Below are 25987 nucleotides of genomic sequence, written 5' to 3' on the forward strand. Positions count from 1 at the left end.
TACAGACACTAAGAGCACCGCGGATATCTAGAAGCCTTCGCCACCAAGGGTTCGAGAATACCCCCTAACCCTTGGCGCTTGGAGCAGCCTCTCCGTTTGCATGGCAGTGGCGAAACATACAATTTTCTCTAAGGAAACCCGACATAACATATAGGTATTAATATATATGAATGCGGTCTAGTATTATAAATGCAATAGTTTGTGAGGATGTATGTTTGTTCCTCTTTCACGAAAAAACTACTGAACGGATTTGGATGAAACTTAACATTAATATTGGTTAGGACAGATAGAACTACATCAGAATAACACATAGACTACAATTTATAATGATTTTGTGTAATTTGGTCATAATATAAAAAGTACATATCAAGTAAGTTCGAAAAAAATATTCCGAGTAACTTCTTCAAGCGAGCGAAGTCGCGACCAAAAGCTATTTCTATATAAAGGGAAGCCGATAAGAATCTGGTTATATGGAACCTTTGCCACTGCTGTATGGTTACTTATGGTGCTTACCATCCTCATCATTTTGTCATTGGATGTCATAAAATACAATTAACATAGTAGAAAGTCGTGATCTGATTATTCATGAACGAGGTCCTATAAAAAATTATAGCGAGCATACATCAGCGAAGTCGTTAGAGATTGAATTATGTAATTATTAAAACTAAAGTAACTGTCTTCGTCCGTAAACAGTTTATAAAAGGTTTTAGGACCTTTCCGCAATATACAGGGTCATTTTGACATTGTGTTAATAAATGTAACCACGTACTTGTATTTACCTCTGCTAACATTTTGCCAAAAATCATCCATTAATAACGAATTTTAGCATCAAAATTCTCGGTTTTTTTCTGATTTTTTGATCATTTTAAAGTTTAATTCGAATATGGCGTGTTCGTACGTATATTTCTGACTGAAAGTATTATGTTGCCGTCACGACGGGTTCTCGTAGCGTAGTAGTACTGGCATCAGGGCTTTTTATTAATATTTATTTTGTTCGAAACTTACTCTTTTTTTTCATCTACCGTCCTTGTAATTAATTGTAGTGTTATTTCCAAATTGATTAGTATATAGTTTTATTTAGTAACGAAATGTCAATATAACCCTGTATATTAGTATAGATTATTAATTTATGTATATAGTGTTCACTATAGACGAGCCTAAGCGGAATTTCAAGTTAAAAGGACAGATATTTCTTTAAATTTCTCGCACCACCGGATTTTAGTGATCATAATACGATTTCTTATCTGTATCACTGACCGCATCATAAAATAAACTTGTTGAATGAAAGTTGAATTTGAACCGCTCCTGTGTTGAACTGACTTTATACATATGCCCGTTGGTTTCATGCCGCAAAATACAAACTTTTCGCGTTAATTATTTATTCTCTGGGCACGAGTACTTGACTTCCTTGAGTCTGGTATTGCATGACAATATGGCGATAACATCACAAGCGGCGGTAGTCTAGTTGATTGTGGAACGGACTGCCGAGACGAATGTCCGCAGGTTCAAAACCCAAGGACACACTTCTCACTTTTCTAAAGTCATGTGTGAATTATCGCGTACTTTAACGGTGAAGGAATACATCGTGAGGAAACATGCATACCTAAGACCTTTACAGAAATTGAGAGTGTGTGAAGTCTACCAATTCACAAACAATTATGCCACCTTATTGGAACGGGATATATAATTAGGTTCCAACAGGTTGGCATAATTGTGTCGACTGCTGAGGGGTAATCATCTCTAGTCAGTTGACATTCTATTGGACACTACTTGAATTACCACCAAGTGCAGTGGGGTCACATTGTTGAGCATATATAAAAAATAAATAGAATCGTCCCTCCAATCTTAGACATTGTGGTAAAAGACTTTGTACCAAGCCGTAACTCGCTTTAATTAATAATAAGCAATATTTCTGACAAAACAACTTCAATTAATTCATATTTACTAGTTAAGAGATACGACTAAACATAACCATGAATAAAAACAGTTCACTGGGTAAAGTAAAAGTATTCTAGTTTTTTATTACTATATTGATTGCTATCATTATGTCGCGTAACTTGATTGTCAAATCCAGTTTAGTCGGATCGTAATTCTAGAAAGTGACATTTGGAATGTGTAGATTATATCACGAGGAATGCTTTAGATTTGTTGTTTGATTATTTTTTGTACAATTAACGAATAACAGAAAGATTGTAGTGTAGAATTAACAATATCACTTGAATTTTGAATTATAATGAACTAATTCACTGCACCTTGAATGCGTGTTTATATGATACTAGCTTTTGCTCGCGTGAAGGACTTTTTCCGGGATAAAAGACCCATGTTACATATTCTAAAGAGATAAATGTAATCTATGTTCTTCCAAGGGCCTCAAACTACCACCATACAATTTTTTTTTGAAATTAGTATGGTGGTAGTTTGAGGCCCTTGGAAGAACATACTATTTTTTTTATCGCGTATGTACAGACAGATCCGGCGGGGAACTTTGTTTTATAATTTGTAAGGATTTAGGACATGGAAGGAAGGATAGGAAATTTTAATCACCTTAAAAACGGGGATTTATTAAAGTATCTTATTTTTTCTATTGGTTTGTAAAAAATATATGTAATAATCACATAAACTTATATATTTTTAACATAAATTATGTTATTCTTTTCCGTTTTTTTAATATCTTTACGCTTATGCCTTGCACCAGCCGTGTTGACAGCCTCAACGGTCATTTATGGCGACTTTATTATTCGCAAATTTGTGTAATTGTAACAATAAAAATATTCAAGATTATAAAAAAAGTTATATAAAAACTTTCAGGTAAATGGTTTGAACCCGGAACGAGCCAATATGGCGTATATTTTGTGTATAATCGCTGACTATCTGAATACGGAGTATATGGGGTTCCCGCTGCTCACCAACTGTCATATATTTGATATAATTCGGCATTGATATTGTATATTCTAAGTGCCCGCTGTGGCAGAGTTGTTTTGCGTACGCGGTACAAAGTTCTTTGAGGTCTCGGATTCGAATCTCGGGTCGGGCAAAGTAATATCAGATATTTCTGCTCAGTATTAACCTGGTCTCGAACTTGTGTCTGATGGGGTGACGGGCTCGCTCTCTACATCATGGATGAAGCACGCATGGCGAAAGGGTTACATCTCTGACTACCCCTACGGGAATAAAGGCTTGACGTGTTTTGTTTTTTCATCAGCTATGCTTGCAGCTTTGGCCGGTGCATTATAGTTATTGTATATATAATATTATTGTGTTTTACTATATGTTATTTATTAATTATATATGAATAATGTCCAACGACATTCCCAGGATCTCCGGTGGACGCTGGATGAGGAGAGCGGAGGACCGAGCAACGTGGCGCGCTCTAGGGGAGGCCTATGTTCAGCAGTGGACAGTTGTAGGCTGATGAGATGAGATACACCCACATTCCAACTTCTCGCAAGAAATGATTTCATGCTATAGTCTTGTGTATTTGACCCCGCAGGCAATAGCGGGGGAAATCTGTAATGGGATACTGGAATTCCTATACTTAGTGACTGCAGAGGCCTGGAGGAAAGTTGGGAGGAGATATCTGAGGAAGGCAAATGTGAGGGCAGGAACAGGAACACCCTCAGGATATGCGGAGGGGAGAAGGTTAAGATTTTTTCGCGAACCCTCCTAGGCCTCAATGTGTACAAACGTGAAGTATACACATTGAATTGTATGCCTAGGGCCGCGGCAAATGTATTTAATAGGGAACCGGCCTATGTTTGATTTTGTGTATTATTCTATATGTAATGCTTAATAATATTAAAAAGAAACACTCATGTGAAAACTGCATAAAATTGGTTAAAAAATGGGCTAGTAATTCATATTTCAAACATAGTAACGTGCAGAAGTGGGCGCGATGTGGGGATATCGCTTCATCTCTTTCTTTCGCACGCGTTGTTATTCCCGATGACGGTAAATGTGGGTATTTCGTCTCTTTTCTATTTCTTGTTAATTACCCCTTCCACCGAAATCAAAAGACTTATAACTTGTTGATTTTTTAGCGGATTTTAATAATTCCTTCTGTGTTATAATTTATATTATGTAAATATTTGATAATAGTAAAGAATGATTTCTTATGTTTACATATTGAATTATTATATCGCGGTGCTAGTAACTACTATTACGCAGAATATAGTTTAATTTATATAAAGTGAGTGGTATATTATGTTTGTATGTAATTTTTATATACGTGGTGTTGAATAAGAAGTCACCTATCTAATACGTATGCCAATTAAACACTAACTTCGTTTAGTAATCAAACCTTTTTTGGTATAAAATAAGTCTATTAAAGATTTTATACACGCTCACCGGTCCGTGTCATAAGGAATAAATTAATTAGCAAACATTATTCCATTCCTTTTGGGTCTACTCTCCATATTTGTTTTAACTCAAGACTGTGACATCTTGATGTGATTACATTTCGACATGTTTTGTTTCGTCAGCTAGTGAAGTGGCATTTCCTCTTTTTTTATACGGGCAGGATAGAGTGGGCCCACTGCACCTGATGGTAAATGGTGCAATAGAATGTACTGACGAGAGATGATTACCCCTCAACAGTCGACACAATTATACCGGCCTGTAGGAACCGGGTATACACAGGCTGGTCCTGGAACGCGACACAAATACATAGGTCACTAGTCTTTAACACTTTGTTTTACGGTAGGCGTTATCCGAGCGGATATAAAATATATTCTACCACCAGCAAATGATAAACAGCAAGAAAATATCTTAACAATATTTCTAGAAATAATCGACTCCTATGAAAAATGCCGCATCGCATAATTACGTTTCTTTTCCATTAAAATAAATATGATATGATTTTTGCCTAAGAGCTACACGGTACCACTACCAATATATTTTATAACATAGTGAAAGCTGGTGGCAAAGGGTGAAATTTACCGACAACCAACACAACATACTTAGGTACTATATGCATGCAAATCGTTTTTATAATAATTAGATTTTACATAAATTACGAAAGAGAAGCTGACAGGAATTCGTTTATATGGACCCTTCACTATTGGTGCAAGCAGAAATAGTAAAGTCCTTAATAAAATTGGCCATAGTAGAAACCCGTCACCAGCGACGAAATTTTTCAAAAGGGAAGCCGTCTAAATATTTATTAATACCTTAAATGAATAGTTATACTAATTACTTGAGATCTGTAGGCCAGTAGGAACAGTATTATGAATATAACACCAATAAAATTCGCACACAACATGCCAATACTTCCTGTATTGTGTTAAAAAAAATTATAAATACAAATAAACCTGTACCCTTTTGCATCTTTGATATCGTTCTGGTTACACCTAAAATAGTCTTATGACCTAAGTAAAAGTTTATTGATGAAAATGTAAAATTTTTCCATATTTACAAATATTTTTAAAGGTGTAAAGTATTTAAAATTAACTTAGTTGTAATTAACAACTTCCTTTTCGGCTTCAAGTTAAAAATTATTTTGTAGTCAACATGTTTGGAAGTGTTTTAATTAATGACCATATTTACAACAATTATGATATGTAATTTGTTTTGATGAAAGCTGCACGAATCTTGTTTGATAGTTTTGTTTCAAGCTTATAATTTACTTTATAAGTTTCTCAAAATAGTCCAACACCATTTGGTTTCGCATCACATTTCCATGACTGACGTTCTTCCATTTTACTAAATTGGGGATGATGAAAAAATCAAAGTAGAAAGTGAAGACTAATTTAAATTTACGTTTCTGGCCGGCATAATTGTGTCAACTAGCAAGGGATAACCCAGTTGTCGTAATCTTGTCAGTCGACATTCAAGACCTCACTCCGCTTGTTGTTGTGTCCGGAATAAAAAATGCCCCCAAACGAAACTATTTTTTTTGTGACAAGTAGGTATTGGATACTAATTGTATTCTTTATTCTGTACTAGCTTTTACTCGGCTTCGCCCGCGTGAATAATTTTTCTGGGATAATAGTCCCACTATATATTTTCCCGGGATAGAAAGTAGCCTATAACCTTGCCAGGGTCTTAAACTTATTTCACAAAAATCCGTTCATTAGATTTTGAGAAATTCGATAACATACAGACAGAGAGAAAAGGGGACTTTGTTTTATAATACGTATAGATTTATGTGAAATAAAACGTAAACATAACATGAAACCATTCAAAACTACTAACAAATATACAAATTAAATCAAGAGCCGTATCAGAAATGTTAAATACAACATTATCTTATTAAATCAATAGGCATTTAGTGGTTACGCGTAGTGATGTAACTGCTAGTTACTACGCGAAATAGGTTTTTAAGATACGTTTTAGATGAGTGGCAATGCGGAAAATGTTTAAGATGTCATTTGGAAAGAAGTAATGGTGTACCGAGTAGCTCTTAGCAAGAATCCTAATATAATTTGTGTTATGAAAAAGAAACGAAATTATGCGATGCGGCATTTTTCAAAACAGTTGATTATTTCTCGAAATATTGCTATGAATTGTTCTTGTTGTTTATCTTTTGCTGGTGGTAGGATATATTTTATATCCACGCGGATAGCGACCGTACACAAGTAGTTAAAACCCGCCATATTGGCCCACGAGTGTCATGTTTCGGGATCAGCCTGTGTATAACCTGTTCCAACAGGCCGGCATAATTGTGTCGTTTGCCGGTTATTATCTCCCGTCAGTCGACATTTTATTGGACTCTACTCCATTTAGTTAGGTCCCTTGAGGTCATTCTGCAGTGTCCGTATAAAAAGATCATTGTAGTTTTATTGAAATGGCGATGTATTTGAGAACATGACAAGTAATATAACAACATTATTAAAATTATATAGGTACTTTACATAAACCTTAAATTAATAATAAAACGTGTACGCTACTAGAAATTAGCAGTAAGTTATAACTATAATGTCTAAAATGTTATGTTTCCAATGAAACGAGGCGATATTCAAAGTAAATTAATAATCGATACTACAAAGTAAGCTGAAGAGTTTGAACGCGCTAATCTCAAAAATTATCCAACGGATTTCGATGAGATTTGGTATGAAGATAGTTTGAGAACCTGGGAAGGTCATAGGTGACTTTCTATCCCGGAAAGATATATAGCGGGAATTTAACTCGGGAAACTATTTCACACAGGCGAAGTCAGCAAGCAAAGGCTAGTAATATTATAAATGCTGCTTATCTCAGTGTATAGTTATATTACGGTAGGACTACAGTGCCGAGTTCTTAGGTTCAAGCCCTGGATCAAGCAGTGACATTAGATTTTTTTCTTAGTATTAGCTCGGAGTCTGGAATTTGTGCTCGATATGGCGATAGATACGCCTCCTATGACATGGGACGGAATACCACGTAGAAAAGTAGGTGCATCAGTTTGCCCACACCTTCGGTGATAAAAAGTAAGTGTGTGTATTATGAATGTAAATGTAATTTTGTCTCTTAAGTTTTCTTGGCTAAACTATTGAACCGATTTTGATGTAATAAGGTACAGCTTGCAACATGAAAGGACGTATGCTAACTTAGATCCTGCAACAAGTACATCAAGGTTTTCATCGTGGAAACCTTTTCACGCGGGTGAAGCCGTTACTGTTTACTGTTAGATATTTGAAAATAAAATTATTTTGCGGATTTTATCTCGGTTTTTGTATTTTAATTTTCTTCCGACCTTTCAATTTAATTGTAAAATCACGTTTCATGGTAAAACGTAGGTAGATTGTAACTTTGTCTTTTCGGATGACCAACACCACACTCTTCTCCGTAACCATTAATGCTGCAAAGTCTACGAAATATCAGCTGAAAATTATAATACAAAACCGCGATATAATCTCCAAAATAGTTTTATTTCAATGTCTATCATTCGCAACATAATAAATCATTATTAGATATTTTGTTCGGCGTATGAATAAAAGTAGCGGGAATCTTGTTAGGTTCTAGAAAGTTAATAACCATCATGTTAGCCATAAACGTATGCGTAAGAGATCGTAGATAGCACAAATATGCACATTAGGCAGGCCTAGCTGATATTATAATATTTTATCCTTAAGACCATAATATCTAAGTTTCTAAATTATTTAAGGAAACGGCTGTTTATTTGCACGAAGAAATTTGTTAAATATTTATTTTTTATGGCAAACCATTTTTATAGCAATTTTTCCCGCCAAAAATACCCATTTTTTTCCTATCTACATAATGACACCATTCTGTATAGCCCGTATTAATAAGAAATTACTTTCAAAACAGATGAATCTCTACTATTTTTCTTTCCGGCAAAAATACCCGATAATTTTAACAAATTGACATTTTGTAAAGCCTGTATTAACAAAAACGGCTTTCAAAACAGATGAATTTCTAATTATAAATTCTTTAGTGATTAGTTTTGAAATTCGTTCAATTAGAAGCGGCGCCGTGTCAGATACCAAACCCATGTTAATCCTTACATGGCGTGCAATTCCATCCAATAAATTCTGTCGAACTGGTAATTTTAGATTCCATACATTAGTGTGATTACACCACGAGATTCCAAAGATCAGCGATCGTTTGTGCTAGATATCATAATATTTGTAAATTCCTGACATTATTGGGTTAGTTAAACTTATTGGAAATAAATATTGTTTTCTTATTTTAAAGCCGTAAAATAAAGATTTTTTTGAGTCGCTCTAGTACAGTAGGATATAAGTCGACTGTGACACAAAATATCGTAGAAATATTATTGAAAATGATTTTATATTGGTATAATAATATCAGCCCTGTATTATATATTGTCTCACTGCTGAGCACGGGTCTCTTCTATTACTGAGAGGGATTATGTCTTAGTCCACCACGCTGGCCTAGAGCGGATTGGCAGACTTCACACACCCTGAAAATTCTTATAAAGAACCTTTCAGGTATATAAGATTCTCACAATATTTTACGTCATCGTTAGAGGAAACGATAATACTCAAAGAATGCAAACATGTCTTTAAAAAAGTCAAAGGTGCTTTGTCAATTTAGAGCTTCTATCAACTATAAATTACAAATACATTAAAGATATGTATATTTCAAAGTTTTATTATCAAAATGGATTAGAATTCAGAGTCTTATTCAGTCCTAACTGGCTGACATTAGAAATCAGAGAGACTATATTTTGATATTACGTTATTATATGAATTATAAACCGAAATTACTACGTCACATTAAATGTGAAGCCATTAATTACTTTTCTGTCAGTTTCAAAACAAATACTCGTAAACTCTATATATTAGTAGAGCATCTATTAAATATGTCTGATTGTTTGATGTTTAATAAAATCAATGGTTATATATAAGATGACTAAGAAAACAAGTCTTTAAAATAATAGCCATAAAATCGCAATTACTTACACAAAGTAATCGTTAAAAAATATTTTTTATTTACAATTATCTTATTAATTATGTTAATGCTAAGTTTACGTATGTTTGGATGTTTGTTGGAATCCTTAGATATTGTACTGTTTTTAACTGTATCAGCACGGATGGAATTTGTGTACGATAAAGTGACATTCTCGCCTTTATCACATGGGTGAAACCTGACGAATTTGGCACTAATCAAATCTATACATATTATAAAACAAAGTCTAAAGATGTGTGTCTGTATGTGATCGATTTTCTCAAAATCTACTGAACCAATTTTTGTACGGTTTTTACTAAAAGAGAGTGCAATTTTTGGGGAAGGTTTACGTTAATAGTACATTACGGTTTTATGTAAATTGACTGAAATATAACGATTACTGTTGAGGTCGCGTGGTTATAAAAAAGCTCGTGGGTCGCGATTTGCGCGAAAAAACTTTGTGCCATACTGATTTCCACGCGGGCAAAGCCGTGGGCACAGTTAGTCTCTACATAATCCTTCGTTAAAGCGAGAGCCTGTTAGATATATTCGAAAACAAATTTGCTGCACTACGAGTATCTCTATTTATAGTCTTAACATTTAGAGTTCTATGGGCATAATTAATGAACAGAATTTAGTGTAATCGATTGGCTAATTTTAACCGTATTTCTATTGTAGTAAAGTACAATACAGGTTGTGTTTGTAATTAAGGCTTGGAAGGTACGTTGTAAAATTAATAGAATTCTGAATAAGTTGAAACTTCGTATGCGTTCTCATACGAATAAGTTTTGTATTTAGTACTAGGTACTATTAGGTCTTGCGTAGTACTGTATGTACTGTCGTTTTGTCTATTTCTGTCACTGTGCAGAATGAGTATAGCATTACATAAACATGTATATATTTCCTGGTGGAAGGGTATATTTTATATTCACCCAGACAGCGACCACCGTACACAAGGTGTTAAAACTCGTCGTAGTGGCTCAGGCAGCTGTGTCGCGCTCCAAGATCAACCTGTGTGTACCCGGTTCCAACAGGCCAGCATAATTGTGTCGGCTGCCAAGGGGTAATCATCTCTCGCTAGTGACATTCTATTGGAGCCCACTCCACTTACCATCAGGTGTCGTGGAGTCACTTCATTGAGCACTTATAAAAAAATACATCTTATACTCATTGTATTATTGTTATAATAAAACAATAGTTTGTTTCTATATTGATTTTTTCGGATCAAAATATAATAAATAAGTATATTATCTGTTGATTTGTCCACGATATATTTAAGATGGCTTGCGATGCGGGTATTTTATCAATAAGGTTAAAAATAAAGAAAACAAAATTCAAGACCTTACGGGTCATTTACAATCAGTTTTACTTATAAAAAATTCGCAAAGCTATGCTTGGTTAAAACACAAATTTACTCGATCAGCTGTAAGTCAAAAGACGCCATCGTGCCTCCTAATAAGGCTTAAACAAGGAAACCGATGATTTTGACAGCTATTAAGCAATATTAACCACCACTTAACGATAAAACAAGTTTATAAGTAAGACTGAATATGTAAGCTCTTGTTTTAACCCCATAGTAACTGATTAAAGCTATAGGTCGTCTGTCGGTACTAAGAGCTTTTATATGTATAACGTCAGTTGGTTTTCTTGTGAGGTCAGCGGATCGTACTAGTCCTAAGAGATATTATATTTTTTTGTGGTTTGACTCCTTATTGTTTAACAGTGTCCAGTTCGATTAAGTAATGCAAATGAGAACCAAGATGGGATGATAATAAAGATAATTAAGTATTCCACGCATATTTACAAGACAAATAATATCCTTTTATATTTAATAAAAAAAATCGAGTTTGTGTTTTTTTCCTTCCTTTCTTAAAACAAGGGTAATGCTTTATTATATACACAATTCAAGATCTTTCAATATACTTAATATTATATCCATCTTGGTTCAATTTTGCATAACAACATCCAATACGACGGTCAGGGCCTTAATTACATAACGTTGGCAACGTTAGTAAACCTGCTTATTAAAAGCTGTTTAAAGAATCCTTTGCAAACTGTTGAAGCAAATTTTATTTATATTTGAATTGGACTATGCGGAAATCGTACATTAGTCTGATATAGGAGTTATAGAGAATGGGATTTATGGCCAGTGTTTGTTTTTTTTTTTATTAATTATTTCTTTCATCTAATGTTTTCGTTTAATATATTTGGATATTTTGCATATAGGTAACCATAGGCTAGACCATCGCATATTTGAAAAAAGTAATATTCTTATTTAATTTTTTTCCTAAGAAAAGACTTCAACGCACTCGTGAGGAAAAAATGTAATATTAAGAGTCTTAGATTTAGAGAGAGAGATTATATTATATACATGTTTAATTACTTTAAAGATAATTTAATAATTTATTTAGATATGAATCTTACCTTATTAACTGATGAAATCATGGTATTTTTTATCTGTAAAGAAATAGTTGATTGAATTATACATAATATAAAAACACACACATGTACATGCATTATTAGAACACAAAAAACATTCAAATAGGAATACTAACAAGATCTCAAAGCTGGTTAGACTTAATGGCGTCATTATGGTCACACAATGCGTTTTAAATTGTGTAGTCTTTTGTTTATCAGAGTAATCTACGAAGAGGCTGAACTTATTTTGATGGGAATTTAATTTTAGAGCAGAGGAGTTTTCGAGTATACTTTTACCTGGTCTAGACAAAGTGATTTTAATCGACCTGATGGTAAGTAGAGTGGGGTTCAGATAGGCTGTCGACTGACGAGAGATGATTATCCCTCGCCAGTCGACACAATTACGCAGAAAAGTGTTTAGTGAACAGACTTGCAAGTCTTAAACTAAGTTTGGTCTACGCGAGCATTTAAGTCTAGTAGCAGGCGGATTAAATGTGCAGTGTGTAGATCATCTTAGTCCACCACGCTGGCCTAGTGCGGATTGGCAGACTTCACACACCCTCAAAATTCCTATAAAGAACTTCTCAGGCATGCAGATTTCCTCACGATGTTTTCCTTCACCGTTTAAGCAATCGATAATTCACAAAGAATATACACATGATTTAAAAAAAAAAACATGTATGTATTGCTCATAATGCGTGTTCTTGGGTTTCGAACCTGCGGACATTCGTCTCAGCAGTCAATTCCTCTCTCAACAATGTCAAATGTCTCTTCAATGTCAGCGGGGAATCTCGAATTTGTGGCGGATAAGGCGACAAGCTCACGAAATCAATGGAATGTTTTTATTATTTATATGAAACATATTAACAATTACAGTAATATATTACACAGACAAAGTTGGCATTAATTTTAACAATTGGTTTTGAATACAATGAGGTATACTACTTGCGTCTCTGCCTACGCCTTAGTATAGTCGTGAGTTAATATTTAATAGTGCATCACCTCGCGATATGCATCTTATTGCGGTCGCGAGCCGTGCACGTATGAACTTATGAATCATGAATGTTGCAATTTCAATGACATTGGCTTTATTCTATTATAATAGTCTATTCATTTATATGTTGTTGAAGATGCAAACTGTGCATACACTGTGCTACTGCGATACTGAAATTAAATGAAGTATTTATTCAAACCATAACAATGCTATTTATTTATTTATTTGATGGTACACAAACAGTTAATTGACAAAATATCTATCTATCTATCACGCGTGGACGGCTGGACCGGTTTCATTATTTTTTTTGTTGTGTTTGTTATCGTCAGGAGAAGGTTCTTATGAAAGAAAAAAATGCGCGAAAAATTAGAAAATTTAAGAAAGCTTAACGAAAATATTAATTTTATATAACTGTCAATTGTTTGAAATAACTGTCAGCGATTGACAGAATGCGCGCTGCAAATTCATAGTCAAGACGGGACAACGTCTGTCGGGTCAACTAGTGCTCAAATAAAATTACAATGTTATGGACAAGTTTACTCACTAATACAGGTGTAAAACAGCATAAAATTTATTAAAAGTTGTAGTGTTTGTCAAAACGTATAATGTATTTAAGATTTTTGATTATCGGTTCAGCCGTTACTAACATTTAGTTCGGAAAAAATGTTACACTGAAAATAGATATCGCGTGAATGTATTGTGTGCGAATAATTGTGTTTAATAAAAGTTTTAAAAGCAATTATTTCGAGATTACAGACATACAATTCAATGTCATCAAATAATTTTAATACATTTGATAGTTATTCCGTATAATAATACAACATAAATACTTAGCGTTATTCATAAAAATATTATTGTTTATTATTTATAGTTCTAGAAAATATTAGTATTTAAAACTTTCACACTAATAAAATTTAAATGTTGTCTAGATTTGAGAATCCATCTAGATTTATGACTACTGCAAAACGTTAAATGTGAGGTGATTGATGAACGGAAGTTATTAACACACACACACACATGCACACACGCACACATACACAGGGAGAGAGACATGCGCTCTCACACACATACATTAATCTAAAAGAGTAGGCAGAGACGTAACTGGCGCATCCACTTTCGGCTCTATGTAGTCTTCTGACGTGATAGAGCAACGATCTAGACAGCAAAATGCTCGCAATCACAAGATAGTTTAATCGAATCCAACCGGTCACACGCGTAGCGAACGATTGTTAGTTGACCAACAGCACGATTGTATCGCGTGGGAATGTTTGGCAACTAACTCAGTTATCTTGAAGGATTTGCGAGGAGGAAACGGCGTTTGCCACGTTATATTGAATTTAGTTATAAATTGTGTTTTAACTATGCCTCTGTTAGCAGAAATATTGTATAAGTGCACGCTAATGTGACCCCACTACAGCTGATGGTAAGTGGTGTGGGGTCCAATAGAATGTCGACTGACGAGAGATGATTACTCCTCGACAGTTGATACAATTATGCCGGTTGGAGTCGGATGTACACAGGCTGATCCTCGAATGCGACACTTACGTGGTCCACTATGGCGGGTTTTAACACCTTGTGTACAGTGGTATGTATTCTACAAGTGTTTTTCTTTAAGAGCAAGTGGGGTTACATTTTCTTATATCTCCAGATGTGTTAAATGCAATGGAGGGAGAGCTGTTTATCATTTAGCGGGAACTAATCCAGATTAGATATGGCGATAGGCTCGCCCCCTATCACATCATGGGACGGAACATACTTGGCGAAAAGTGGGTGCCCTAGTTGCGCCTCTGCATACCCCTTCGGGGATAAATGCGTGATGTTATGTATGTATGTATGTAATCCAGATTAGACCAAAAATACTCAATTACTTTATCCGATCCGGGAATCGAACCCGAGGCCTCAGCACGGCCGTGAGACCTTTGCTTATAATTACGCCATCTAGATACTAATATTTAAATAAAGGAATAGTTTATTAAAAAAAAACTATGAATCGAATCTTAATCATTTGTACCATACTAAATCCTTTGACTTCTTCGTATTTTTATTCTTAAAAAGGGCATTTCAAAAAACTAAAAATGGAAACCAGTTTGTCCCTCGACCTATGCCATTACTATGCAATTTCAACGTGACAATTTATTAATGTTGTTCAGTAGATTATTTCCACGGCAAAAGGTCAGCTTAGCGAAGATAACTTCTAGCTCTGGTTTGTTTCATTAGAATGTTGCCAATGAATCTCAATTTATATTGATACTAGTTTTGCTTGCGACTTCCTGGTTGTTCCAATTTTGATGTTTTCACAGAAAATATATTTTTCGTCTTTTTGTGTTACATTAAAATAATTTTTCAAGTTTCACCACGACGACATCATGGTAGTTGTAAATTGACATTTCACACACATGTTTAGTGAATAGGTGCGTTTATTAATTATTTTTTTTTTATTGAAAATATAAAATTTATTTTGGAGAAATTTATCTTTCTGTTCTATCTTAACATTTTCAACAAAGTTAATAATACTTTTGCAATATATATTTAGTTTTTAAAACATAAAAAAAATATTTTAAATATGTGAGCAATTTCAAGATTTATAATTATTACATGTCAAACTTGGCTGTATAACACTAAATCCTTTGCCGTTTACAAAGGAAACATAAAATAATGTGCCGCTAGTAGCACAGCTAGCATATTACTTGCTAAAACGGGCTCCTAAATTATGAATATGGGTTCAAAAGGTGTGAATCTTACTGCACTAAGTATTTATGCGGTTAGTCAACTTTGCCGTAAGACTCTGGAATTTATAGTATAGAAATTAAATTAATTAAACATCATAGCATTCCTATAAAATATTTATAAACAATACGGAAATTATAGAGGTGGCTGTATGTGTGATTCCTTTGCTCATTCATTTGGGAATCGATAATATTTAAAGTTATGGCGGTAAAAATGTAGTATATTGAAATATATTAAACCTAATAGAATTTAACTCCCTAACCTTAATTCTTGCTGGTGGTAAGCTATATGTTGCATCCGCCTAGATAGGGACTACCGTACACATGGTGTTAAAACCCGTCATAGTGGCCCACGTAAGTGTGTCGTGTTCCGAGATCAGCCTGTGTATATCTACCAACCGTCCGGTATAATTGTGTCGACTGTCGAGGGGTAATCATCTCTCGTCAACCGACATTTTATTGTACCCCACTCCACTTACCATCAGGTGCAGAGGGTCCAATTTATGTGCCCGTACAAAAAAAATCAGGTTAAAGTACTAAGAGTTTGTTTAATTTTGCATCATGTTTAAATACGTAGATATATGTCTCGTTAAATAAGAAATCCAAGAAGATATATAATAGACTCTACTTGTCAAATAAATTTTTTGCTGATTCCAATTGGAGAATGTCTAGGGTCATTGTTGCAACACTAAATCACCGACCTCATGTCATCTACCAGCAAATGTTACATTAATATCAAAAGTACGAATCAAAAAGCCATTAGAGCTGAATAGTCGTTGACTCCTATGGGTTTCTTTGGTTATAATATTTTAAGATTATCTTCTATGATAGTGCATTACCGCGTAGTTGACGATGACGTCACAATGAGGTAGTTCCCAATCATTCATTTTGTAAATTATTTTATATGTAACGTAAAATAAGACTACAAATATTTTTATGTTAAATCAGTATCAAAATTGGTTGTAAAATAAAGTAATTATTCATATTTAAAATATAGTTGTGAGCAAAAGTGAAGGCGTGTGGGGTGATCGCGCTCTCTTTCACACGCACGAAGCGTTATGGCCGGTGATAATCGGTGACGTCACAGTTTGCTACTACTGTTAGTTGACAACTACACTATCCACCAAATTTCAAAGCCTTGTTACTTGTTTATTATTGCGTAGATTTAGAAAATGCTTTTTCTGTTAGATTTTGGATGGCATACATTTTAAATATATATAATAATAATAAGAGCCCTGTATTATATATTCCTCTTCAGGGAACGGGCCTTTACTACTTATAGGGATTAGACCTTACTCTACCATGCTGGCCTAGAGCGGATTGGTAGACTTCACACACCCTCGAAAATCCTATAGTGAACTTCTTAGGTATGCAGGTTTCCTCACGATGCTTTCCTTCACCGTTAAAGCAAGCGATAATTCACAAAAAATACACACATAATTTTAGAAAAGTCAATGTGTGCCATTGGGATTTGAACCTGGATATTCGTCTCGGCAATCCGTTCCACAACCAACTAGGCAATCTCTGCTTTTAATACATACCTTCTAAAACACCTATACCTTGAGTAGATCAAGTGACTGCCCTCACTGGACTGTCTATTGTGACTGCCCTAAAAGAGAACAACCACGAAAGCCTTTCAAGGATACGACCTTCAATAATGAAGAACACGACCAAGAAGACATTCTAAAAGGTAAGTTGCATAAGTCATCTGCCAGTTTTTGTATTTTGAAAGAATTCAGTCATTGCGGGTACTAATTGCTTTTGATATTGCGTGCCATCTGAAGATGGTAGAATGCATTTGATTTGACCCTGAATGTTAGCTCGTCTGTTTTATATTAATAGAAGGCCGCGAGATAAACTTTATCTAAGACTAGTTTTTGCTCGTGGCTTCCTCGCGTGATGAATTTCTTTCGGAATAAGTCTTCATAATAGTAAAAGGACTCAGGAGTAATGTAGCTTCCTATAAGTGAAAAAAAATCTAATTCGGTTTAGTAGTTCCTAAGATTAGCGCGTTCAAACAAACAAACTCCTCAGCTTTATATACTTGTATACATTTAGAGAAGTTTTTGTCATACACGGATATTTTAAGATGGTCTATTAAATTTTGCTGGTGGTAGTATATATTCTACATCCGCCCGGATAGCGACCACCGTACACAAGGTGTTAAAACCCGCCATAGTGGCCCACGCAAGTGTTGAGTTCCGGGATCAGCCTGTGTATATCCGGTTCTAACAGACCGGAACAATTCGACCGCCTAGAGGTTATCATCTCTCGTCAGTCGACACTCTATTGGACCTCATTTCACGTACCATCAGGTGTTCTAGGTAGGGTAGGGTTACTTTGGCGTGCACGTGTAAAAAAAAACTAAGAAGACTATTTTCATAGCTATCAAAACTCCAATAGTTTAATGATGGGATAACATTTTGCTTGGATTTTTGCTGTTTGGAGCAAAGCAATATAGACTGAATTATTTGAGTACAAAATTTATATTGGATTTTCCAAATTACTCAAATATTCCTTCAAATACGCCAAGTGTCCCATTAAATTTACAACTGTTTGCTTGAAAAAGTTTTTTCACGATAAATATTTTCTCGTGATAAAAAGTATATAGTTTCTTATTAGTAAAATAATTTTCAAAATCAGTTTAGTAGTGCCAGAGATTAGCAGCTTTGTGGCAAGCTACGTCACTACTGCTTCTTATTAATTATAAATATCTTTATAAAAAAACAATGGAGGTCCTCTGTTGCAGACATTGCAGTCAGTGCAACTACTGGACATAACAAGACTTAACATTTCACGTCTCAGGATGGCGAGCGTAGTGGAATACCAAACAATACTTTGTAATTTAAGGTGTTGGTTTTTCTACTGTTTATGGACGGTCATATCGCTTACCATCAGGCGAACAACAAGCTCGTCTCGTCATTCAAAGCAATAAAAAAAAATCTACTCAACTGCTCATATTATTCGTATTATTTCTGCATTTATTTCCAAGAGTCATAGTATAATAATTTGTATCATTTTAATATAAATATTACCTTGAGTAGGAAGTAGTATTATTTCTCTATCATATATATGATATGTGTTTTGTCGTAGTAGGTAGAACTCGCTATCCCTCATTCACAGTGGGCTCAATATTCGCTGTTCATGCACAGTGTTAAATATTTATATTAAAGCTTTTATTTACTACTTAGCTCATGAAGCTTTTCGTGGAGGAGTTTTGAGAACTGCAATCGTAAAGTATGCAGGGTTATATTGACATTGCGTTAATAAATGAAAACATATCCTCGTGTTTGCCTCTGCTAACATTGTGCCAAAAATCATCCATGAATACAAATATTTTCATCAAAAAGACCAGTATTACTATTCTGACTTTTTGATCAATTTGTAGTTTAGTGCGAATACCGCTTGTCAGTGAGTATATTTCTGACTGAGAGTGTGATGTTGCTTCTGCGACGAATGCTCTTAGAGTAGCATTAAGGCGTGGAAAATTAAAATTACTTTTTAATGATATTTATTTTGTTCGAAACTTATAGTTTTTATTTTACTTCAACAGTTCTAGTAAGTTATTGTAGTGTTACTTTCAAGAAGATAAGTATGTTGTATTATTTAGTAACGTAATGTCAAAATAAACCTCTATACAAATAAACTCTACCTTCCTCCCATAGGTATTATTTTAAGATAAAACTTATTAAGTGGTACGTACTTAAAAAAAAATATATTTTTATATCGCAAAATTAGAATTCGATTTTTAAATAATGGAGTTTACGTAGAACAAAAAACGTTAGAGTGCATCCTAAATCATGTAATCTTTATTTCCTGATAACATATTTTCGCAATATTTTGGTTTTACTTCTTCATTAATATTCCCATTTACAATATGTTAATCTACTGCAGTCGAGTGATTTGTCTGCGCCTTTCAGGGTTAAGTTTATAATAAAATGAGGTTCCATTAATAAAACCAAACAACTGCATGATAAATTATGTTCTAAAGAATTTATTCGAACATTAAATTAGTAACTAAGATTTTAATATCTCACTATTCATTTAAATCTTATTAGTTTCAATGACTTATACACTATTGTGTTTTTAATGGAAATAAAATTAGCAAATAAATTTGAATGTTAATTAGCAAAAAAACCATTTTCCAACCATTTGCAAACCAAATTATAATTAATATATTAAAAAGAAAAACACCAACTCCATTTCACACGAAACACAAAAACGCATTCCATTTTTGAATTATCCCAAACACAAAACATTCTACATTTGAATTTGTTTCATCCGTTAACGAACATTTTTTAAACGTGTGAAAATGATTTGACGTTCTTTTTTTGAAAATTTAAGAAAAGAATATGAACCTTCGTGCACGCAACTCCGAGTTCTGACACTTCACACACACTACGGTCACTGAACGCGATGCCACCGCACTGGGGAATGCAAGACGTTCGCTCAGCTTATATACTTGATCTTATTTTCTATCATTGCGTTGGGCAAGCAAGGATGCGCTGTAGTGGGGACGTTTCCGGGTTTTCGGTTTAATTGAACGAATTTTCGGTAATTATTCCAGAGGTAGGGAAAGGTCGTGCCTTTGTTCTCCGTTAGATACTGACATGCAAAAAAAACACTTAGCTTTTGTTTCTGACGCTACTTTAATTAAAATAACATATTCCGGATATTGGTTTGTATTTTATTTTAAGTCTTGATGTCGCAAGTATTTTTATCGACAAAAAAGATTCTATTTTACGTTAGAATATTTAAAATATTGGTATTAATAGTAATAAATTGTATTTATAATAAAATTAAAAGTAACTAAAATTTAGCTTTAGAAGGACTCTGTCCTTCATCAAGGTTATAGTTTTTATTTAATATATTTCTGTTGGATTAAAAGTGCTTATAAAATCATCACCTTCTTCGTTTAATGACGGTACTTAGTCATAAACTGCAAATAAAATTTGACATCAGATCGCATGCTACAACGAATGCAATAATGTTATAATTTTTTTTTCCAATTTTAGAAGGACGAAGTTGCTTATTGCTTTTTTTCTACCATGATATAATAGAGGACGCCCCTGTCGCCATATCGGGCACATATACCAGACTCCGGGCTGATACTAAGCAGAATAACTCAAATATTACTTTGCCCGACCCGGTCGAACCCGGGACCTTAGAGCGCTACCATACGCGCATGCAGTAACTACGCCACCGAGACAGACTTATTGGAATATTCTCTATAATAATCTCGATAGAATACTCAATTCAAATAGTAATCCAATAGAACTTGATCAATTATGAACATCTGCAAGGAAATTGAAACTTTAAAGTCCGAAATACTTTAAGATTGGAATTGCTTTTCGGTAACCCGCTGATGACCTGTCACCTTTGTCTACCTTCGTTACAGGCGTGGCTGTTATTTTGAATCATATCAGTTTTACGCATTAATTTCTAACAATATAAGGCCTGTATATACTAGGCAGAGTTAGACTGGTTAATACTTTCGAGACATAGTGGCTTGTTTCGAGTCAGTCAGTGTGTACCTAACTTGTAGGTTAGACAGATTTACTGGTGGTAGGTCTCTCACATGTGAGAGTCCCCCTGGGTAGGTACCACCGCAATTTTTACCGCTGAGCAGCAGTGTTTAGTCACTGTTGTGTTCCGGTTTGAAGGACATAGTAGCCAGTGTAACTACTGGACATAATAAAAACTTAACATCTCATGTCTCAGGATGGCGATCGCAGTGGAATACTACTTTGTAGTTCAATGTGTTGGATGGTGTTTCTTCTGTTTATGGGCGGTCGTATCGCTTACCATCAGGCGGACGGCAAGCTCGTCTCGTCATTCAAAGCAATAAAAAAAAGATGAGTAATAATCGAAGGACAACGTCTTTTGTTCGTCAATAATCGAAATTAGATTATTGGGTTATTAGCATAGTTTATTCCCGCGGTTTCGCCAGCCTGAAAAAGATTTTTTAAAAACGTAGTTTATACCACTCAGGAGTAATATAGCTTCCTATTAGTGAAAGAATTTGGAAGGTCGGTTCTGTATTTTTAGAGATTAGCTTCTATAAACCAACTTCTCTTTATAATATTAGTATAGATAAAAAAACTTGTATAGTTTTACGTCCGTTTAATAAACTATCCGATTCAATGAAAGCGGCGATAGCCTAGTTGGTTGTGGAATGGACTGCTGAGACGAATGTCCGCAGGTTCAATACCCAAGGGCACACACCTCTGACTTTTCTAAACTCATATATTATGTATTTTTTTATGAATTATCGCTTGCTTTAATAGTGAAGGAAATCATCGTGAGTAAACCTGCATTCCTGAAAGTTCTCTATAGAAATTTTGGGGGTGTGAAGTCTACCTATTCGCACTAAGCCAGCGTGGTGGACTAAGGCCTAATCCTTCTTAGTAGTAGAGGCCTGCGTCCAGCAGTGGGACAGTATATAATATAGGGTTGATATCATTATTATATATATCCGAAGCCAAGTACGCAGTAGATATTATAGTGCATAATACACAAGCACTCTCTGTTCTTTCAATTCTATAGTCTAGTGAGACGGCATTCCGACATGACCGGAGCCAGATCAGACGCAGGACCAAAGGCTTTACACGTTGTCCGAGGCCCGCCCCCGTGCCTGATACCCCGCGGTGTGATATCCATATCACACCGCCAACTTCCGGACTCCGAGCTATGACTGAGTAATATTTAAGATGGAAAAACCCAGTCACTATTATTTTGGCCCGACCCGGGATTCGAACCCAGGACCTCAGCGCAGTAGGCCTACTCGTACCATGTACAACAACTACACCACTGAAGCAGTCAAAAAAAGTATCGACTGTTAAACTATCGATTGCAAGTGTAAAAGCAGGCTTTACAATTTTATTACCGAGTGAGCTCTCTATTAATCATTGATATTATAAATCATGTTCAACCTTTGGGTCGATCTGGGCCCCATTCGGGTTTGAACCCTAGACCATCGATCTAGCGATTGCAAGACGATTTTGATTAGTATTTCACGCTTATAGTTGCTTGTGAAATTGTCTAATATTGTCTTAATTATTATAACAATAATCTTTTAATTAGCTTAGGTGGTGAAGTTGTTGTGTATGCGGTACTATGGCTGAAATCTTGGGTTCGAATCCCGTGTCGAGTCAAATTCTAGTGACTGAGTTTTCCCATCTTAAAATTATTCGCAGCTCGAAGTCAGAAAGTTAGTGGTGTGATACCCACGGGGGTATCACACCACTAACTTCCTGACTTCGAGCTGACGAACGGCTTTACGTGCTTTCCGAGGCACGGGCCTCGGAAAGCACGTAAAGCCGTTGGTCCTGCGCATGATCTCTCTCCGGTCATGTCGGATTGCTGTCTCACCGAAATATGAGAATGAAGGAACAAAGAGTGCTTGTATATTGCGCACACATGTGCACTATAATATCTCCTGCGTACCTGGTTAATCTCCGTTGAGATTAACGGTCGTGGTCCAAACATGGCTAGGAAGCATTCAACTTTTTTGAGTAAAGTTTTAATCAGTATTGTAGCTCCAGATACTACATCCCTCTAATCACTTGTTATAAATCTAGGCTATCTAATACTTAAATTATAACCTGTCAATCTAAAATCAACTTTGAATACCTATATGATTGCAAGGCTAAAGAAGCTATTAACTATTAATAATCATTAACAATCATCATACAAAGCCATTGAGAACTCGTATAACAGAATTATATACCGCTGTCCACCCACAAAAAGGCGCAGCGCGAGGATACAATAGATTGCAACATAAGAGGCGTCACACATGCTCGGTGTTCAGCAAAAAGATTACAACTGTAATTAATGTGTTGTTTTGATGAATGAATACATTCTACAAGTTCTTAATGTTAGGACGCATAAACTTTGAACTAAAGCTTTAATGACTGACTCGATATCTCACAATTGACTCATTGACTCGATTGTAATAATTATTAACATCAGGTGCAGTAATGCCACTTTGCTCAGCTTTTATATAAAAAAAAATCAGTATAATGCCATATTTATGAATAATATTAGTTTTTATTTTCAAAGATACCGGCACGCCTTTACCCTGAACAGGTACACAGAAGTGTAACCAGGTAACCTACTTTTCGCCGTGTGTGTCAAGTGTGATAAAGGGCGGTTTTTTAATCGGTTTAAATTGGGAATTAGGGGATCTATTTTAAATGATTTACTAACTCACTTAATATGTTAATAAATTTGTTCATCTACGTCGAAAATAATTCATCCCCATGTTGTTTTAATAAATGTGAGTTACACAAGTATTATTTACACTACATAAATATATTATTATTTATTTTAAAGTTTACTAAGCAACACATTATAGGTTTTTCCAAATTAATGACTCAATAACTCAATATGACTAAATAACTCAATTGTTTTTAACCGACATTATACATCCTTATGTCGACAACATAGTCAAGTACAATTATGTGGTAGGTATCTGAAATAGCCTCATAGTTTTGCCAGCATGCTATAGAGATAGCAAAGGCTTAAGTTCCATCGCCAGGTCGGGCAGTCGAAATTGAGCTTTTAGAATAATAATGATTTATGATTCGACTTAGAATAAATTACGGCGATAAGATAAGCAAGCAAATAGGCTTAGAGTAATATCAACACTACTAGTACCTCTGCCTACCCTGTAATCAAATAGATAAGTAACAGTAAATGTCAAATGATGAAACTACTATGAAGACCTCACGCAAATGTTATCCAATTTTTTCTTACTGTAATTATAGCTTCCGAAATGACTTCCTCATTGTTTTGATAATAGATTATAGTAATTTAAAAACCTTTCTATTTGTTCATTAATTTTATTGCCCTTACGAAGGATAGGCAGGTGTTATTGTGACGACTTTTTGTCGCGCGATTTTTTGTCGTATCCATTAGATTACGGTTGGTTTTAGTTTTATTATTATAAACATATTATTACTGTTATTTGACGATTATACTGTCCCAATGCTGGACACGGGCTTTCTCTACTACTGAGAGGGATGAGGCCTTAGTGCACCACGCTTGCCTAGTGCGGATTGATTGACTTCACATACCCTCAAAATTCCAATAGATAATTTCACAGGTATGCAGTTTTCCTCACGATGTTTTCCTTCACCGTTAAAGCAAGCGATAATTTACAAATAATCCACACATAACTAGAAATTTAAACCTGAAGATATATGTCTTAGCAGTCCGTTCCCCACCTAACTAGGCTATCGCCGCTTCAAAAGCAGAAGTAGTAGTTGACAAATTAATAACTATTATCGTTAATATTTCTCATAAGCTTATCATAAATATTGACTTGTGAAACTGCATCGTAATGCAGATTTTATTTTATACATATTATTGTAACTTGTCCACGTCTATGTATATTTAATTAAATCCTTACTTGAACATTAATTATAATCGTTTTTAATTTAAATGCTAATATTTGAATATAACAATGTTGGAGATCCTTGGGAATTAAAGGAAGGTAGCTTCACATGTATAAGTCTTCATAGTTTAAAAAGAATTATAGCACTCAAAGAAAATGTATTTTGTCAGTGTTTTTTTTAAGGGCAGTAGGTTAAAACATCGCCTACTCAATATAAACAAGACATTCTGCCTGCCCCTTAAGATTAGAAAAAGGCGTGATTATGTGACTAATTTCTTTATAATATTACTGTGGATAATACATTTTTTATTCCAGTTAGTCTTTGGTATGTCAAAGTTCGCCTGAGAAAGCCATAATTTCTTTTTTATGCTAAGCATCAGTTTGCATGTATTGTGTGCTATTAAAACCATTGTAATTACTATTATTAATTCCTACGTCTCCGAGCGCAGTATTACAAACATTTATTTTAAAAATAAATTGAAAAAATATCACAGGAAAACGAAATGTTTAAAGTAATTTTTATGAACATTTTCGCTTTTAAATCTGATTATGTACATCTGTGACAAAAGTATATTTAACTTTAAAATTAGTGTGTCATTTGAACTTTAAACATTAATTAATTATCAACACACTAGGCTGCTGCACACTTTCCTAGAATATTAATCGCGTAACAGTCGCGCGACTAAACAGTTGTACTACCATGAGAGATCAATAATTGATTGTATTGAAATCGTGATGGATGACAATTGTATTGCAACTTTATTGTGAAGGAATGATGGTTGAATGATGCTGCGTGACCTGAGAGACGTAATTTGACCATAGGAGGATGTAATCGTTTGCTAAACTGGGTGATATGTTTGGTAATACATTGCTATAGTGATTTGGGATGTACACACACACAAAGACAGAGAGAGAGAGAGAGTGAGAGCGAGAGAGAAAGAGAGAGACACTCAGACCTTTTATGTTTAAAGGGGTATTCAGAGGTATAGTAAATGTACCCATTATTTGCCACGTATTCCAGCTTATGATGTGATATAGGGGCGAGCCTATTATTATATTAGGTGGAAGTTCTAGACTCTGGGCTGAAGCTGATTATAAAAATAT

The 25987-nt window shown here is 34.7% G+C and overlaps 2 protein-coding genes across 3 annotated transcripts in view; both read right to left on the reverse strand.

The window, feature by feature from the left end:
- Nucleotides 1-19928, reverse strand: part of LOC115450747 (pro-resilin) — a 46753-nt gene extending 26825 nt beyond the window's left edge. Inside the window, exons 1-2 of the mRNA XM_030178849.2 lie at nt 19845-19928; nt 11773-11805 (exon numbers count right to left, since the gene is read on the reverse strand). Coding sequence (XP_030034709.1) covers nt 11773-11793 — 21 coding nt within the window. The 5' untranslated portion in view covers nt 11794-11805; nt 19845-19928. The remainder of the gene's footprint in view (nt 1-11772; nt 11806-19844) is intronic.
- Nucleotides 1-25987, reverse strand: part of LOC115452193 (heterogeneous nuclear ribonucleoprotein L-like) — a 464908-nt gene that overhangs the window by 229472 nt on the left and 209449 nt on the right. The window lies entirely within an intron of this gene.

The sequence above is a fragment of the Manduca sexta genome, chromosome 2, assembly GCF_014839805.1.
Source record: "Manduca sexta isolate Smith_Timp_Sample1 chromosome 2, JHU_Msex_v1.0, whole genome shotgun sequence".
NCBI lineage: Eukaryota > Metazoa > Arthropoda > Insecta > Lepidoptera > Sphingidae > Manduca > Manduca sexta.